The sequence below is a fragment of the Xenopus tropicalis genome, chromosome 3 (genome assembly GCF_000004195.4).
Source record: "Xenopus tropicalis strain Nigerian chromosome 3, UCB_Xtro_10.0, whole genome shotgun sequence".
Classification (NCBI taxonomy): Eukaryota; Metazoa; Chordata; class Amphibia; order Anura; family Pipidae; genus Xenopus; species Xenopus tropicalis.
In genome coordinates, this window is record NC_030679.2 from 98,637,980 (window position 1) to 98,655,432 (window position 17,453).

The window sequence follows — 17,453 nt, forward strand, 5'->3', positions numbered from 1 at the left end:
TAAGGCACCTGCTCACCTCATAACTAATCACTTACAGGTCAGAAGAACATTTAAAATAGCATTTTATCACTGAATGTAAAGTTCTTGTTAAGTAAAATAAATGAAAGATCATGCTAAATGTTGTGATATCTAAAAAAATAATATGGGGGATCTCAGCAGGATTGTCCTTGTTTTAGGGTCCCGCTACCCAGTGTTTCGCTGTGTAAACAGAAATACACATGAAGAGACAGCAGATGGTTTCTGTGATGCCAGTGCCAAACCAAGTGCAGAAGAGGAGCCTTGCAATCTCTTTCCTTGCCCAGCCTTGTAAGTTTGCTCATAGTTAGTGTTTTGCTGTGCTTTTTGCTCACAGGTTTAGTCGGCTATTCTCCCTGCTTTGTTAAAATGTGCCCTAACTAATACTGATGCCTTGAGCCATGTTGGCCCACCTGACTGTTCACCTATAGAGGTACGGGATCCCTTATCCGAAAACCCGTTATCCAGAAAGTTCCGAATTACAGAAAGGCCATCTGCCATAGACTCCATTATAAGCAAATATTTCAAATTTTTAAAAATGATTTCCCTTTTCTCTGTAATAATAAAGTAGAACCTTGTACTTGATCCCAACTAAGATATAATTAACAAGTCTATTGGGTTTATTTAATATTTAAATGATTTTTGAAAGACTTGTTATGGTGTTATGGAAATCAAAATTATGGAAAGATCCCTTATCGGGAAAACCCAAGGTCCCAAGCATTCTGGATAACAGGTCCCATACCTGTACTAGCAATGAAAGGTTAATTGAAACCCTTGCTTCATCTAGCCCTCAAGCAACCCAAGCAGGAGAGGGAAGGCATGCACAGTACTCAGTTCAGTGTGAATTTTCTGTTTAGGCAGAATGGCCAGTTGGCCATACACATTGCCAAACGAACGGATCTCCTACCTATACCAGATATGCCCATTTAAGGTGGGTAATATCTGGCTAATTCAATTATTCAACAATTGAATTAAAACGGCAGGCATAGACACCGTCAGACCGAGGACCGATTCGACAAGCCAATGCGGTCACCAATACAATAGACCAAACCTGTCCGATCAAGATCTGCCCAATTTTAGGCCAGATGTCAGTCAGGTAGGCCTGTTAGGGGTACCATAGATTGTTAGATAAGTTGCTGAACCGGTCTGAAGGACCTGAATCGGCAGCTGAATTTGGCCTGTGCATGGCCACCTTTAGTTTGATGTGGGTGATCCCTTCCAAAGAGGGTGCAGAAAACAGAGGAGAGAGAGAGATTTAGCAGCACTGATCCTGGTCTGTAGGTTTTTAAACGATAAAGATGATTTACAAAAATGTTTTTTTTTTTCTAAAGGGGCTGTTCAAATTTGGACTATTGTCTGAAGGTGAACATCCCATTTAATATGTACACTAATATTTGGATTAAAATCCATCTAAGTTTAAAATGCATCATATATCTGATAATAGGCATTAACAAAGCAGCAGGAAAAACATGAAGGGCTCAATACATTTCGCAATGTGCTAGTGCTATATAGATAATACCCTAGCTAATCTATACATGTCTTGTATTTGAACACAAAACTGAATGGTGGCTGCAGAACAGATTCAATTGATATCAGCCACCCCCTCTAACGCCCCACACAGCTACAAAGGGTTGAACCTGTCAGTCCGTATCTGTAATCCCAGTAGAACATATGGCCTCAATCACTTCCCTTCATGTACTGATTAATGTTAAAAAAAAAAAGTAACAATAAAAAGAGCCATTTATCTTTGTTCTTGCAGGCGGTTCTGCTTCTCAGATCTACCAGGTTCCCTCAGAGCCACACACTTTGTGCATAATACAGATTGCTTATTTCCACCTTTTATTAATAACATGAGAAGTTCTTCTCTCTGGCTTGAAGCAAAGCATGGCCTCTGCACCGTCACTTCTGCTTTGGTGTTTTACTTGAGATGTTAAAAACTGGCGTACTCTCTGTGTTTTACCACAGGATATAAATCTTTGGCGTGCTGTAGTTTGCAGCAGAGCACTTAGAATTGTGATGACAGTTTGTACAATGTGATTCTAGAAATGTACTGCTTTCTTCTATGCCATTAGGGATAAATTAAAAGCCTGGGTATTTTATCAACATAATCCTATTCTACAGACTCTCCTAAAAACACTGTTATTATTGATAATTTAAAGGGGCGATTCACCTTTAAGTAATTTTTTAGTATGTTATGGAATGCCCAGTTCTTAGGAACTTTTTAAAGTGCCAAATGTTAGGCACCCCCAGTGACTTTAATCGCTTACCTTTACCCCGGGCTGGTGCCTCTGTTAGGAGAAAACCACACCAGCCCAGGGGAGCTGCAGCGAGTGATTCCGCTTCCTTCTTCCTTTCGGAATCCCTGGGCTGGCGCATGCGCAGGAGATGAAAAAGCCGGCTTTTCTCCCTACTGTTCATGCGCAAGCATGCGAAGACAGAAGAAGGAACAGGAGGCTCTCGCTTGCAGGTTCCCCGTGCTAGTGCGGTTTTCTCCTAACTCTCCTTCAGGGTTAGAACTCACGGAGCGGTTGTGTCGCCCACAATAGATCTCTACGATCACATGCGACAAACCACTCCAAAAAGGCTTTCCACCGGCAATAATAGGAGTCGCCGGTGGAAAGCCCTTCACATTGCCTCACTAATCTGAAGTCGCGTAAAGTTTCCTCCTACAGACAACTTTGCCTGGTTTCGGAAAACGAAGCAATGCAAAGGGCTTTCCACTGGTGACTCCTATTGTTGCTGGTGGAAAGCCTTTTGAGAGCGGTTTGTTGCCCGTGATCATAGAGATGAACCGCTCCGTGGGTTCTTACCCTTAAACTGCTGCCTAGTTAGTAGGGTAATTTGGACCCTAGCAACCATATAGCTGCTAAAATTCTTGTTGAATAAAAAAATAATTAAAAATACACAAATAATAAAACATAAAGACCAGTTGCAAATTGTTTCAGAATATTACTCTCTACGGCATAATAAAAAAATGAAAGTAAAGTAAGGAAATCTTTCTACATTTTATACTTGGTAATTACTGCCCAAGGCCTCACACAAATCTGTGTTTATTTAGGAAATGAATCCAGTGTCTTTTAAGGGCAGAAATTGTAACCATTGGTACTTAAGTTTGTGATCCCTCACTTTTGCACACAAATTTCATTTTATACTGTGAGCATATATATGCCCAATGGAACTTCCTTTAGTCCTCAATACAAATTAGCAGTTACTATTTCTGAATGACACTTGCAGACATTCTGATTCATGTTTATATGTAAGGAGTTGTTCTGACTGAACTTGCATGCGCAATGCAGATCTGCCTAAATATTTGCATAAAGGTGCTGCTCTATTTAGCACTTAGCTTATCCTAGCAATCTGTAGTGTGTACCAACACAACTATTTGATGCACCATACAAATGACATAACACTTGGCTGGGCAGTAAGGGTGAACTCGCCTAGGGCAAATGCCATGTCCACCATTGTACTCTTAGGAGAGCTGGGTAGGTCCTTTCAGAAGAAAGGAAAAGAGATTGTTTATGGCAGATGCTGGCAATGTCTCCTGGTGCAGAGTTTATTTGAGAAATACAAAGTAAGCATTGCTGAACATTCTGTGAGATTTAGATTGTGACTTTATTTTCTTGCATGTAACAACTGACGCTTTTCATGGGTGTTTGTTTCTTAGCTGGGATATAGGAGAGTGGTCTGAATGCAGTAAAACCTGTGGTCTGGGAATGCAGCACCGACAAATCCTGTGCAGACACAGCTACGCTAACCGCACTCTAACAGTACAGCCACACCGCTGCCAGAGCCTAGAGAAGCCAGAGACCACCAGTACGTGCCAACTAAAAATCTGCAGTGAATGGCAAATAAGGACAGACTGGACACCTGTAAGTGAAAATATTAAAGAAATTGCGTAACACTAATGGTCTGAAGTCAATAACTGAAACATGTTTTGAGCCTTCAGGAGAGTGCATAGTTGGCTTTGGGGGCAGTACTGATCTATCTGCAACATACCCCATCCATGGCCCAATGTAGTCTTGCTTAAGGGCATTTCTTACCTAACTCAATCAGTATTTGTACAGACTTTCATCTGATGAGCATGAGTTTGAGCCGATTTATATGGGTCTACAGTTGGATATTTGTATTACAAGAAATTCATTTATCAGGCATGGAGCTCTCCTGATTTCTGCAAAGTAACATTACAGCAGAAAAATGCATTCTGCTCTTACACCATATGTCACTCAAATGGTATTTCCCCTTAAACGTTGCATTGCGCTATATATATAGCCAAGGGGGCAGCCATTAAACTGAATATGGCAAAAAGGCTTCCATTTACACAGCAGAATACAATGGTTTCAATTTTAAAGGCTGCAATATATAGACTGACCATGTACTTAGTATTGTACTATATTATTGGTACAGGAATGGCCAGCTTTAAAGAGGAAGATATGGGGTCAAAAACCATTAGGGCTGTCTACTGGACTATAGAATTAATACCAAGAAACAGTTAATTTGTAGGTGTTTGATCAACACATAATAGAAACTTTAAATGTAAAAAAAAAAAATTCTTTAATACATACCATTTAAATATAAATATTTCTCACTGGCGCTATAAGTGTGGTATAGACATCTGGTATATATACCGAAGGTCTGAGATGATTTCCCAATATTGTCATTAAAATAAAACCGTTATCATTCCAGCTGAGTGGTACTTGACATTTTGCTTTGCTGACTACATCTTTGCTATCCTCTAATGCATGCAATGAAGAACACTTGTATGTTTGACTCTATTCTATTCTAAAGAGATGATAAGGATGGATTAAACAGAATGATCTATGTAGCCCTATGTGGAGCCTTCCACAATTTTGTCTGGATTTGCTTGCAAGCCTTTTCCTTCTGCAGAAAGTGTGTAGGTAATAAGTCAGCACAAGGATGAGAAAAGTGTAGTGGAAAAGATGCATGAATCTTCTCTGACATTTACTAGGCCAGTCACATTATTCAGCCCTGCCTGCTACTGTGGGGCTTGAGACAAAATGGTGTCATATAACAGTGAGGCAGAACTTTAAATGGCATTGTTCATCTTCCTTTAGCATAGGCATCCTGATAAAAAAAAAACTTAAACTCTCCCAGTGGTACATAAATGCCTTATTATGTGAAAAATGTTACCCTTATGTGAATAGGACATATAAACTCAACTCGACTGATATAAATTATAGGTAATCTCAAAACAATTCTATGTAATAGATGCTAAAGATTTAATAAGTGATGTAAATAAGTATATTTAATAAGTGATATAAAAAAGGAAAACAGCACTGCATGCTATGCCTCACCAATGTGCAATCCTTCAGCATGGTGCCATTGGTACAGGCACAATAGGAAAGAATAGGCTATGTTAACTTATGAGTCCCAATGCAGTGGAATGCACGAAAAGCCACCCTAAAAAATCACTGGAATAAATGACTTGTGCAAGATTCTTAAGCAGAAGGGTTTAACTTATGATGTGAACAAACTTTTCTGCACTCATACACTGTCTAAAAAAGGAAGGCAAAGAAGGGGCCAGAACTGTTACCCTTAAGAATGCAGATGAGTTTTGATCTGTTTTCTGTACTAAGGTGGTCTACAGTGTTTCCTCATAGAATATGCACAGGGTCAGGGGTTTGCTAAGGACCCTTTTCTCTGAGGCCACTGATCAGCTGTCAACAATATAAACTGTGATTTTGTTAAAAACAAAATTTGCTTTCCATACTAAAGACACAGCTGATATCTATATGAGGCATTACATGGGAATCAACTATGTGTTCCCTGGATAATTAAAGTTCTATATAAATGCAAGGTTTTTCCTGCCTGATAAAGTATGTACACCATACTTATTTACATGGTAAAGTACATATCATGCATATCATAATGTAGCAATCCTATTGTTGTCCCTCTGGATTTTATAATGGCCTGAGCATGTTGTTGGTGTCTATTCTAGTGTTCAGTGCCCTGCGGGGTGGGACAGAAGACCCGTGATGTTAAGTGCATTAGTAACATTGGGGATATTGTTGACGATGAGGAGTGCAACATGAAGCTACGTCCAGATGATATTGAGAACTGTGACATGGGTCCATGTGCAAAGAGTTGGTTCCTTACAGAATGGAGCGACAGGGTACGATCTGTTATTTTATTATCTTGTATTTGTCTGCTTGTTGTATTTTTTTTTATCACCCTTCTATATTGTCATTTTTTCTTTAAAGGGATTCTGTCACAGGAAAATATATTTTTTTTTTTTACAAAATACATCCGTTAATAGAGCTCCTCCAGAATCCTGCAGTGAAATACGGTTTTCAAAAAAGCAAACAGATTTTTTTCATATTTAGTTTTGTAATGTTAGCCCCGGAGCAGCAAAGTCGGAGGAGGGGCTGCATGACCCAGCCCTGCATCACTAGCGGGGATAGGTCAGTTCAAGGCAAAAGGGGGGGGGGGGGGAAAGAAAGGGGGAGGAGAGGGTATATAGGAGAGTAGTTAGGGCTGGCTATCCACCATCTTGGAAGATAGCAGCAGAGGAAAGGTCCCCACCCACCCTCCCTTAGCTGGGGGTTGGTTCTATTGGGTTACTTAATGTTTCTAGTTGTCACTCATGTGGCCTGGAGGGTTAGGGGTACACAGTATTTAGCTAGAAAGGGGGGGAGAAACAGGATACTGACGCGGACGAACGGCGTCATGGTAGTTGTCACAGCTTTGGCGGGTCCTTGTCAGTCTGCCGGGTAGGGAAGCTTGTTCTGGTATGCCAGATCAGGTAGAGTGGATGGTCTAACCCCTAAGGTGGGTGACCATTGGTGGATGGAATAAGAAAGGTGCGCTATAAAGCGCTGGGTGGGTACTGAACATGGCTAATTGAGAGAGGGGACCGGATAGGTCCCGGAGTGGCGGCGGTTATCCTCTGAGCTAGGGATTTGGCGGCTGGAGGATAGCATGGCTCAGGGTGGTTGTGGAAGGGCAGACTGGCAAGGGTCTCAGGGTCAGTGTTTCCGGTTTGCTAATGTTTTGCACTTATTATTTGATGTATTGTTATGACTAAATATGTTACAAGTTTGTATTTAATCTATTTGCACTGTTTGTATTTATAAATAAAGCTGTGGCCATTATCATTTCCAACAATGATATCGTCACGCAGTTTTTATTGGTGAGTAAGGTGTGAGCAAGTGTAGGTGGATGCATGGGTCATGTGATGTGGAGCTTGACATATTCTTAGTTTCCTCAGCCGTGTGACTTTACTCTGAAAAACTCTGACAAAAGTCATTGCGCTAAAGTAATGTTATCCCCCCACACCAATATTACAACTAAAAAGCAAAATAAGTTTATTGGTTCAAGAATAACATTTTAAGTGGATGAATAAATTATTTATAATGTACACTGTAGTAATCAAAACTACACCATAAAAATCACGACAGAATACCTTTAAATTTTGCAGTCCTTTATAAACAAAATTGTAGATAGTGCAGCTGGAATTGGAATTATCACATTCTGTTTGGGCAAAAACAAAATGTTACAATGTTGTTAAATAATCCTTACCCATAAGGTAGTGTTGTATTTTGTTCCTGTTATTGAACTGACTGTCTTACAGCAGAGTGCTACTAAATTAGGCTCTTGGCAGACATATGTTGCTTTTTATTAATCTTCGAATAGGGAAATATTTATGTTTATGTTGCCTCTTTCTTTTTCAGTGCTCTGCAGAATGTGGAGAAGGTGTGCGGACACGGTCTGTGGTATGCATGTCCAACCATATAAGCAGCTTGCCTTTAGAAGGGTGTGGGAACCACAGACCTCCTGAAACTACAACATGCAATAACGGACCTTGTGAGGGCAAAGTAGAGTGGTTTATGGGGAGTTGGAGTCAGGTAGGTATTTTAAAGGGCTACAATGTAGATTAATAACCTGATAAAGGATCTATTGTTTCAGAACATGTTGTGCACTGATACACATCAGTCACTGGAAATCATCAAAACATTTACAGAAATTTCAGTGGCACAAATCAGCAGAAAAGAAAATGGGGAGATACTGGGGGCATGTTTGGAGGCACAGAGGCTGGTACCCACTGAAGCACACATTCTGACTATAAAGACTGATACTCATATCTACATGTAAATATAAATATGAATATCAATAAGAACAATACAGTCAGAATAGTGTGCCATAGTACTCAATAAACCAAAGGGCAAGTCTGTTCATGCACCTGACCCAGTATTTAGCAACCAATGGTGTACATCCCATTAAATAGGTAGTTGTAGCAAATAGTTCCAGTTTTTATGTACCACGCCAGGGTATGTACATACACACCATAAACATGTTTTTATAGCTGCTTGGTCACTTTTTTTTTTTATAAATTTGTGTGAAATGTATATTCTCTGTAAAGCTTTGTGGAATATATCAGCTCAATATAAATAGAGCATAATAATCACATTGGGTTTTGGCCCACTATTCAGCTATTGGTTGGGAACATTTAGACAGAAAAGAACTAAATCTTTGACTACAGTAATCGAACCTTACATTCTGATGGAGCCTATGCCCAATTCCACATGCAAGAGTAAAATGGGTGAATAAGATTGGCCATTGGGTGTTTGTAACTTGCCCTTCTACTGTATATTATTGCATTCTAATCTGTTTTTTAAAAAATTGATGTATTAGCAATGAGTGGTTCTTTCATATCAAACCCTGTATTTCCTGTACAGATATTAGCAGTAGTGTGCATGTAATATTTAGATTTTGCTTCACATCACACCACACAAACGACTACAACTAGAGCTAAAGCTTAACAAAGTAGTAGTGTAGAAATGCTGCAAGTTATGTTTTGGAGTCTGAGGCCCCCACAGCCCTAAAGCATTAAAGATCTGTACCCCAAAGATGCCCCAGTAGCTCCCCATCTTTTCTGCTGATTCACTGCACATGCTCTGTGCTGCTGTCACTTACTGAGCTTAGGGACCCACTCACAATATACTGTATATATAGAATATAAATGTCATGATACAAGACTGATTAGTAATTAATTCAGATTCACATCACATGGCAGCTCAGAAACCAGTGCAATTTGCATCAAAATGTAATCAGCCCTGTAGCATTAGCTTATATTATAAGTTGTTATATTATAAGTTGTTTTCTTCTTGATAATTTGCAACAACCCTTAAGCTTAGCTTTTCAGCAGCTGTTCAGAGCACACTGAGCATGTGAGTCACTGACACACCTATCAAAATCCAAGATGGGAGACAATTTTGAAGGCCTGGTTCATTACTGTTATAGAGATGCTGAATCTTTAGACTGGTATATAAACATATGCCATTTCTATCCATATTCATTTTCAGGTTTTAGTTCTCCTTTAACTCTGCTGACTTTCAGTGTTTCTATGGAGTACTGCCTAAGGCGAGTTCCTAAATTGCCAATACTGTGCCTATTCATGTGACTTCTCATATTTTCCTGGCAGGAAGTCATTAAACTGCTAAATAAGTGCAAGAGTTAATGCAGCAAAATGCCAAAGAGGAGAGGTACAAAACCAAAAGACTTCCCTTTGAAACCAGCAACACTTTCCCAAAGCAGTCATTAAGAAAATATATTACCATCTATATGGCATCAACATATATTCTTTAGCATGTATTAAAGTCATAAAATATACATTTCTGGCTAAACTCTGCTGTGGCTTTGTGTTGCTAGAAATAAAAATTCAATCAGCGACTGAGCTAGTTTATTTGGCTTTGGGGCTATTGGAGTTTTTAGGTGACAGATGAAGAATACAGGTTTTGGCGTGGGCTCAGATTCCCTAAAGGGAACCTTTTAAGATAAATCTACTCTCTTGTTTCTACTTCAATGTTTCTTTTTGTACGTGTTTAAAATATGCCGTTGCCCTTGGTGGAAGTGTATTAAGCAAATGATCAGAGGCATGAAAGGTACACTATGTTTCCTCGGTAGGACTGTGCTTTGACCTCTGAAAGCAGTGTTATTGCAGCCAACATTCTGTAAAAGTTCTCATAATAAAGGCATTCATTAAATCTGTGTATCTGGGAGAAAAGGAACAGCAAAGCATATATTCAGTGTTGTATTCTCCTGTCCCACTGGAGCTAAGCTCTCCAACCAGCAGGCATGTTTGCTTTTCTGCATTTACTGAATAATAACCCAAAAACAATGCACATTACTGCAGCTTTCTCTTCTAGCCTGGCTCACAGGCCAAACTTGGGCTTTAATAGAAATTTTAAAGATAATCTATATATACAAGCTTACATTTTGAAATTTAAAGGGATTCTGTCATGATTTTTATGGTGTACTTTTTATTTCTAAATCACACTGTTTACACAGCAAATAATTCACCAACAAATATATATTTTTTTAAGTTGTAATATTGGTGTGTAGGCGCCATCTCAGTGCATTGTGCCTGAGTCTGAGCTTTCAGAAGGAGCCAGCGCTACACATTAGAACTGCTTTCAGGTAACCTATTGTTTCTCCTACTCCCATGTAACTGGAGGAGTCCCAAGCCAGACTTGGATTTCTTACTAATGAGTGCTATTCTGATATCTACTGGGAGCTGCTATCTTGCTCCCTTCCCATTGTTCTGCTGATCGGCTGCTGGGAGGGGGGTGATATCACTCCAACTTGCAGCTCAGCAGTAAAGTGTGACTGAAATTTATCAGAGCACAGGTCACATGGCTATGGCGGTGGCACCCTGGGAAATGAGGAATGTGAAATTTAAAAATGATATATAAAAAAAAATCTGTTTGTGCTTTTAAAAAAATGGATTTCAATGCAGAATTTTGCTGGAGAAGGTCTATTAACTAATATTAATGTGCCACAAAATATTTAAAAAACAAATCACATTTCAGTGCTAATTTGTGTTTGTATATACTGTAGACCTCTTATAAACCCATTTTTGGATGGGCGCAAGTACAGAAGTGGCTGTATTTAAAATGATAAAAATATATAACATAAACTGGCATATAATATAAAATATAGGAAGAAACTGAAGACCATGTTCTTGTACATGACACATGTACATGTACATACAAGTACATGTATTACTTGTATTATATTCCCCTATATGTCTTTGGCATAGCTGGAATAAGGGTTAGTGCTTATATAACAAGAGAGTATTGTTCTCACTGGGTGTGTATTATTGTACTAATGTGCACATCAGAATATGTTTTTTGCAAATTATTTCTTTTATGTTTTATCTCAATTGCAGTGTTCTGTGGAATGTGGTACTGGGACACAGCAGAGAGATGTCATTTGCATAAAAAAGACAGCTGAGGGTTTCAACGTAGTGAATCCAAATGAATGTTCCTATTTGGAACGACCCCCTAACCAACAATCCTGCCACCTCAAATCCTGTGGAGCAAAGTGGTTCTACACTGACTGGAGTACAGTAGGTTATTTATTTCTAATTTTGATCACATTACATGTTTCCCTGTGGGAAACATATAATAGTGCATATAAAGAACAATATTACTTATTATATATATGTAGAACTACATTGTAAATCTGATTTTTCGTTCAAGACCCCAAAAATATGGTATGTGTAATTAGGTTAGTGCTGTTACTGCTGCTGTACACTTTTTCAAATAAAATGGTGAAGTTGTAGGCTCACTTTTCTTTGTGGTGGTGATTATCTTTAATCTTGAAGGCCCAGCAACACAAACGAATGTATTTATTAACAATGGGAGACAAGCATCACGGGTGATATTGCCCATAGCAACCAATCAGAAATTAGATTTGAAAGGCCACCTATAAGTTAGAAAACAAAAGCAAAGATCTGATTGGTTGCTATAGGGCAGGGATCCCCAACCTTTTTTACCTGTGAGCCACATTCAAATGTAAAAAGACTTGGGGAGCAACACAAACATAAAATATGTTCCTGTGGGTGCCAAATAAGTACTGTTATTGGCTATGTGGTAGCCTCTATGAGGACCGGCAGCATACAGGAGACTCTGTTTAGCAGTACATCTGGTTGTATGCAACCAAAACTTGCCTCCAAGCCAAGCATTTAAAAATAAGCACCTGCTTTAAGGCCACTGGGAGCAACATTAAAGGGGTTGGAGAGCAACATGTTGCTCACAAGACACTGGTTGGGGATCACTGCTATAGGGGAACATAACTGGTGATTGATGGTTTATAAAAACACTCCAAATGTTAACTTTTAAACAAGAGAACAAAAACAATTGTAGTTGTGTGGTTTGTATTATTTTGAGCATAACTGTGCCAGAATCAGTCCTTTATATTCTTATGTGTGAGTGTGCATTCACTATATGAATAAGTATTTTTGCTGAAATGTTATTCTACTGCATATGCACAGTATTACTGGTGCCCTGTCATGGTGTGTGATTTACTGTTTACTTTGTTTTTTAAAAATCACAGAAATAATATTGCCAAGTGTCCAGCTGAACACTGTAGACTGTGCTGGGCTTTATTTGGATCACAATTAAACATCTGCATAGTGAGACCAGTGTTGGGGTTCAGTGTAGCCATGTTTTATGCAGAAGTTGGCGTAAAATTTTGTGGATAACTATTTTGGTACAAAATTCAGTGCCAGTTAGCAATTGTGTCTCAGTTGAACCCTTGAAAAAATAGGCATTATGGGGGAAAAAGGCCATAGGTAAATATTTGTACTTTATTGCCCTAAGATTTTGTGCAAAAATGTAACACATGCACATGCAGTGCAAAAAGGGAGATCTGCAAGTGATTAGTGGGAGTTGTACAGTACAGGGCTGGCACCTCCACTGGTGGTACCTTGCACTTTATTCAAAGTAATGGGCACATTGAACATGTAGGTGCAACTGCTTAGTATATGGTGTTTGGTGTGCAGTTTTTCCGTGCACCATTTTTATTGGGAGACTCTCTGTTAGAAAACTTAGTTGACTTTTACCTTAAATAAATATGTTATATTACAGAAAGTTGTGTTCTTGGGGGTTAAAAAAAAATCTAAATTTGTTTTTATGCTTGCCTGATGCATGCTTTGTTGTAGGAAATTGGGGGTGATTTTTGTTTTGCACAATGCACAATATTATTGGTGAACCATTAACTATCCTTTTAGATTTTACAATTTATATCCCAATTTGTTTTAGTGTGTAGATATTTTCTCTCTAATTACTATTCTCATCTGGACGCAAGGATTTGGATAAGTGCAAACTACTGCTGCTGATTAGCACTTAGCATTACCACGCCATTGGTCAGAAAGTAAATAGAACCTTTGATCTATAAAAAATATATATATTTGATATGTGCCTCAACAGAAAAAAGCTACACTATTATAGCTTGAGCTGAATAATACACCCCTCTCTGAACTGAAACTGGAAATGAAGAGCAGGACATAAGTTGATAAGAAAAGGACAACAGGAACATAGAATTAAATCCTGTGGTGCACACAGTTGTTGTGCTCTTGCTGAGAACAGTCAATAATAAATGCCTGAAATCTCTTGTCAGCTCTTCCCATTGCAAAGTATAGTCATCACTAGGCAGCTGAAGCTTAGTTTTATTTCTGTATGTTCTGTTCCTCTGGCTGATTCCAGTAATAATTGTACAAAAAGTATCTGTCTGTCCTAACACTGCATATGTGAATATGTCCTGTGTACAGTGTCCCTGATAAATATATTGAGGAATCATCACAATGACAGTAAACCTTCCCTGATATTGGTTTTCCTAATTCAAGGACAGTGAGGGTGACAGAGAGCAAGGCAAGAGGCTCTGTTTAATCAGAAACCATTACAGAGCATTTTTTTTTTAGTTCTTGTGGCACCAAATACATTTTTGTCCTAAATATATTGTTTCCCACCAGCAATTCACTTTTTTAATGGTGGGAAGGCATTCTGGGGAGATTAGCCACCCATGACAGCGAAGATTTGTTGCAGGCGACTAACCTCCACGTGTGCCAATGCCCTTAGGGAACAGCGAACGGAAATCTTGCAGAGCATAAGATCAGGATTTGAGGGGGCCATGAATAACTGCTTTGGAGGTTAGAGCTGACATGTTAGAAGGAGCTTTAATGTTAAGGGCCTTCAATATTTGAGTTTTAATGTGAGAGAGAAAACAGCGAGTCAGTGGAAGTCAAGTACAACTCCTAGGCATCAATCCTGTGTAGCTGAAAGAAAAGTGATCCCACACAAATAATAAAACCTATTTCTAGGCAGCTAATCTATGTGACATAAGCCACGTGTATCTGTCATGTCTCCATGTTCCTTCACTAAGCTATTATTCAACATTATTTCCCAGTGCTCTAAATCTTGTGAGGGGGGATTTCGAATCCGCGAGGTACGGTGTCTTGCAGATGACATGTCTCACAGTGATAAGTGCGATCAGGAATTAAAGCCAGAAGACACGGAGTCCTGCAATACCCAAGACTGCATGCCAGAAATAGGTAATACATGGGATCATCCCTTCACTTGTATGAAGCATACTTTATTTCTGAAATGAAGCCAAGAATGTAATATACTTAACATCTTACATAATAAATAGTATTAACCTTATGCTGCTTAAAGCACTACAGGGGCTTACAGTCTAATGTTGCTGCCCAAGTCACAGAGAATGGGTGACTGGGTACCCAATCTCAGATAATAAAACCCAGACCTTTAAAGCAGAAGGAAAGGCGAAGTCAAAATGTTAGGCACCCCCAAGTGACTTTAATCGCTTACCCTGTACCCCGGGGCTGGTGCCCCTGTTCGGAGAAAACAGCACCAACCCGGGGTACATGTAGCGAGCGCTTCCTTCTTCCGCCGGCAAAATCCCTGGACCAGCGCATGCGCATTAGAGTGAAAAGCCTAACATTTTGGCACCCCCAAGTGAATTAGGCTTTCCTTCTCCTTTATATATCTTTATAGTTATTCAATTATTCCTTCTGTAAATATAACAGTTTGTCCCTGAAACCAACCAACTTTATAAACTGCATACATTTCTAGCAATAACTTCAAAATGACCTTTTTGCTTTTTTAACTACAGATGAAAACTGCAAAGACAAATACTACAACTGCAACGTGGTGGTACAGGCCAGACTGTGTGTTTATGCTTATTACAAGACGGCTTGTTGTGCATCCTGCCTACGGGCAGCCAGCAGACAGTCAGGATTTTTGGGGAGAAGATAACAGCTACTGAAACGTGCACTCCAACCCACTTAGACAACAGAGAATGACTGCTCTCTACCTGCCACTGCCTTTATGGACAGCTACTCCTCATTCTAATTCCATTAACCCATTCTAATTTCATGGACCGTGGTCTCCATTAGAATCATCACAACTTGTATAGGAACATTCTGACTTTTTTTTATAATTATTATTATTATTATTATATGCGCTGTGATTTTTGTTTTTTAGAACACTATTTGAATTTAGACATTGTGCACACTGTTGAAACAACACCCCAAGAGGCAAACATTAACAGTTTACAAACTGAGAAGTCTCTGAAGAGCTAAATAAACACACAGAGCTGCCATTATTCCACTGCCCAAGTCAGTTACACTAACTCATGAATAATATCTAGAGATGTTGCTGTTTGGATACAAGGGATATATTACGATTTGTAAATAATAATGGTACTTTTACAAGTGTTAAAAGCCCCTGTTGATTTCTCCCCTTTGGCATTGAAGGGACTGGTATTATTTGCAGCTCCATAAACATGACTTCCCAAGCTACTTGATGTAGGCTAATGTCACACCTGCCACTCTCTCCACTGGTGCAGAGAACGCAATACCACTTGACTTTGCCCCACGGGTGAATTATGGCTTGAAAATCCCCACATGGATATTAACAGACTGAATTAAACACAAGGCGCAGTGCAGGCAAACACTGCTGCTGTCACTATCTGCAGACAAGGTGCAGATTAGGGCTGGATAGTTTTCTCAGCTGACAGGTTTGACATAAGCCTTACCTAGTTGTATTAAAAAGAAATGTCCCAACTAATGAGGCAGGTTTCAGCATGCGATTAATGCATTTGTAATCCTATAGTTATAATATGTTGGCCAGCCTGCTAAATTTTTAAGGGACACTGTAAATAAGCCTTGTTCACCTTGGAGTTAACTTTTTGTATGATGTAGAAGGTAATAATTTGCAATTGGTCTTCATTTTTTTATTATTTGTAGTTTTTTAGTTATTTCACTTTTTGTTTAGCAGCTCTCCAAAGTTTGGAATTTCAGTAGCTATCTGGTTGTTAGGGTCCGAATTACCTTAGCAACCAGGGAGTGGTTTTAATGAGACACTGGAATATGAATAGGAGAGGGCCATAATAGAACGATAAGTAATAAAAAGTAACAATAACAATAAAATTGTAGCTTCTGCTGGGGCCAGTGACCCCCATTTGGAAGCTGAAAGAGGCAGAAGAGGAAGGCAAATAATTTAAAAACTATAAAAAATAAATAATGAAGACCAATTGACAAGTTACTTAGAATTGGTCATTTTATAACATACTAAAAGTTAACTTAAAAGTGAGCCACCCCTTGAACACATTGCACAACCTAGTGTATAAGTAGCAATGTTTTGGGGGGGAAGTTTGTGTGCCTGCACAGGGGAATCCATTTTCTGATATTTATGTGACCATAACTGTATTTACTTTCTGGCAAACAACATTAGCACTTTCTTGTTTTTATGGCAAGGAATCAAGATATACTCTCAGGGTTAGCCACTGTTCCACGGGACAAAGCAGGATCAATTTACCCTTTATCTGAATGGCTCATAAGCACTTAAATGGACAATACTCTGTCAGATCCACTATCCTGATTTAAATGTGTAGTGCACCTTTGAATGAACTTTTGGTATGATATAGACAACCGTATTCCAAGACAATTAGCAGTTGGTCTTCATTTATTATATGTGCTTTTTAAAACATTTAGTTGTTTGCTCTACATCTCTTAGGGGCAGGTTTGTCAAAGTGTGAAATTAGAGCCAATCACAGTAAAATTCCCCCACATTCTATTCCTATAGAATTTTTAGAGACCTATTTATCAATGGGTGAACGTTAGAGGGAACCATTTCATAAATATGCCTCAAAATATGTCATAGAAATAAATGGGCAGTGATGGAATTTTACTGTGTTGAGCTCTAATTTCACAATTTTGATTAATCTGAAACTAAACTCCAACTGCTATCTGCTAATATTTGATGACCCTAGCAACCATGCAGCACTTTGCAAGTCAAATAAAATGAAGATGGCCTGAAAAAACAAAAGCAACAAAAAAAATCCAAGAACTATAAAAAATTAAGAGAATGAATAAAACAATATCGTTTTTGAAGACCAATTTAAAGTTTCTTAGAATAAGTTGTTCTATAACATATTAAAATGAATATAAATAACAAACATTCCCCTTAACAATGCTAAAGGGATACAGAGCTTTATCTGAAGCATAGAATTTAAGAAATATGGTTCTTTAATTAAAGAAAATACCAGAAAGCCAAATGATACTTGTGTAGAAAACTAAATGGTTCATTGATAATGGGGCTAACTGTGATGGTGGTATGTCT

The 17,453-nt window shown here is 38.7% G+C and overlaps 1 protein-coding gene across 2 annotated transcripts in view; it reads left to right on the forward strand.

Annotated features, from left to right (window-relative positions):
* The window catches only part of thsd4 (thrombospondin type 1 domain containing 4), a 354,761-nt gene extending 339,007 nt beyond the window's left edge, over positions 1 to 15,754 (forward strand). For both annotated transcript variants that reach the window (XM_018092415.2, XM_031899170.1), the window contains 7 exons: positions 177 to 306; positions 3,680 to 3,884; positions 5,972 to 6,145; positions 7,704 to 7,877; positions 11,201 to 11,380; positions 14,221 to 14,365; positions 14,944 to 15,754. In XM_018092415.2, coding sequence (XP_017947904.2) covers positions 177 to 306; positions 3,680 to 3,884; positions 5,972 to 6,145; positions 7,704 to 7,877; positions 11,201 to 11,380; positions 14,221 to 14,365; positions 14,944 to 15,086 — 1,151 coding nt within the window. In that variant the 3' untranslated portion in view covers positions 15,087 to 15,754. The remainder of the gene's footprint in view (positions 1 to 176; positions 307 to 3,679; positions 3,885 to 5,971; positions 6,146 to 7,703; positions 7,878 to 11,200; positions 11,381 to 14,220; positions 14,366 to 14,943) is intronic.
* Positions 15,755 to 17,453: the final 1,699 nt, after the last annotated feature.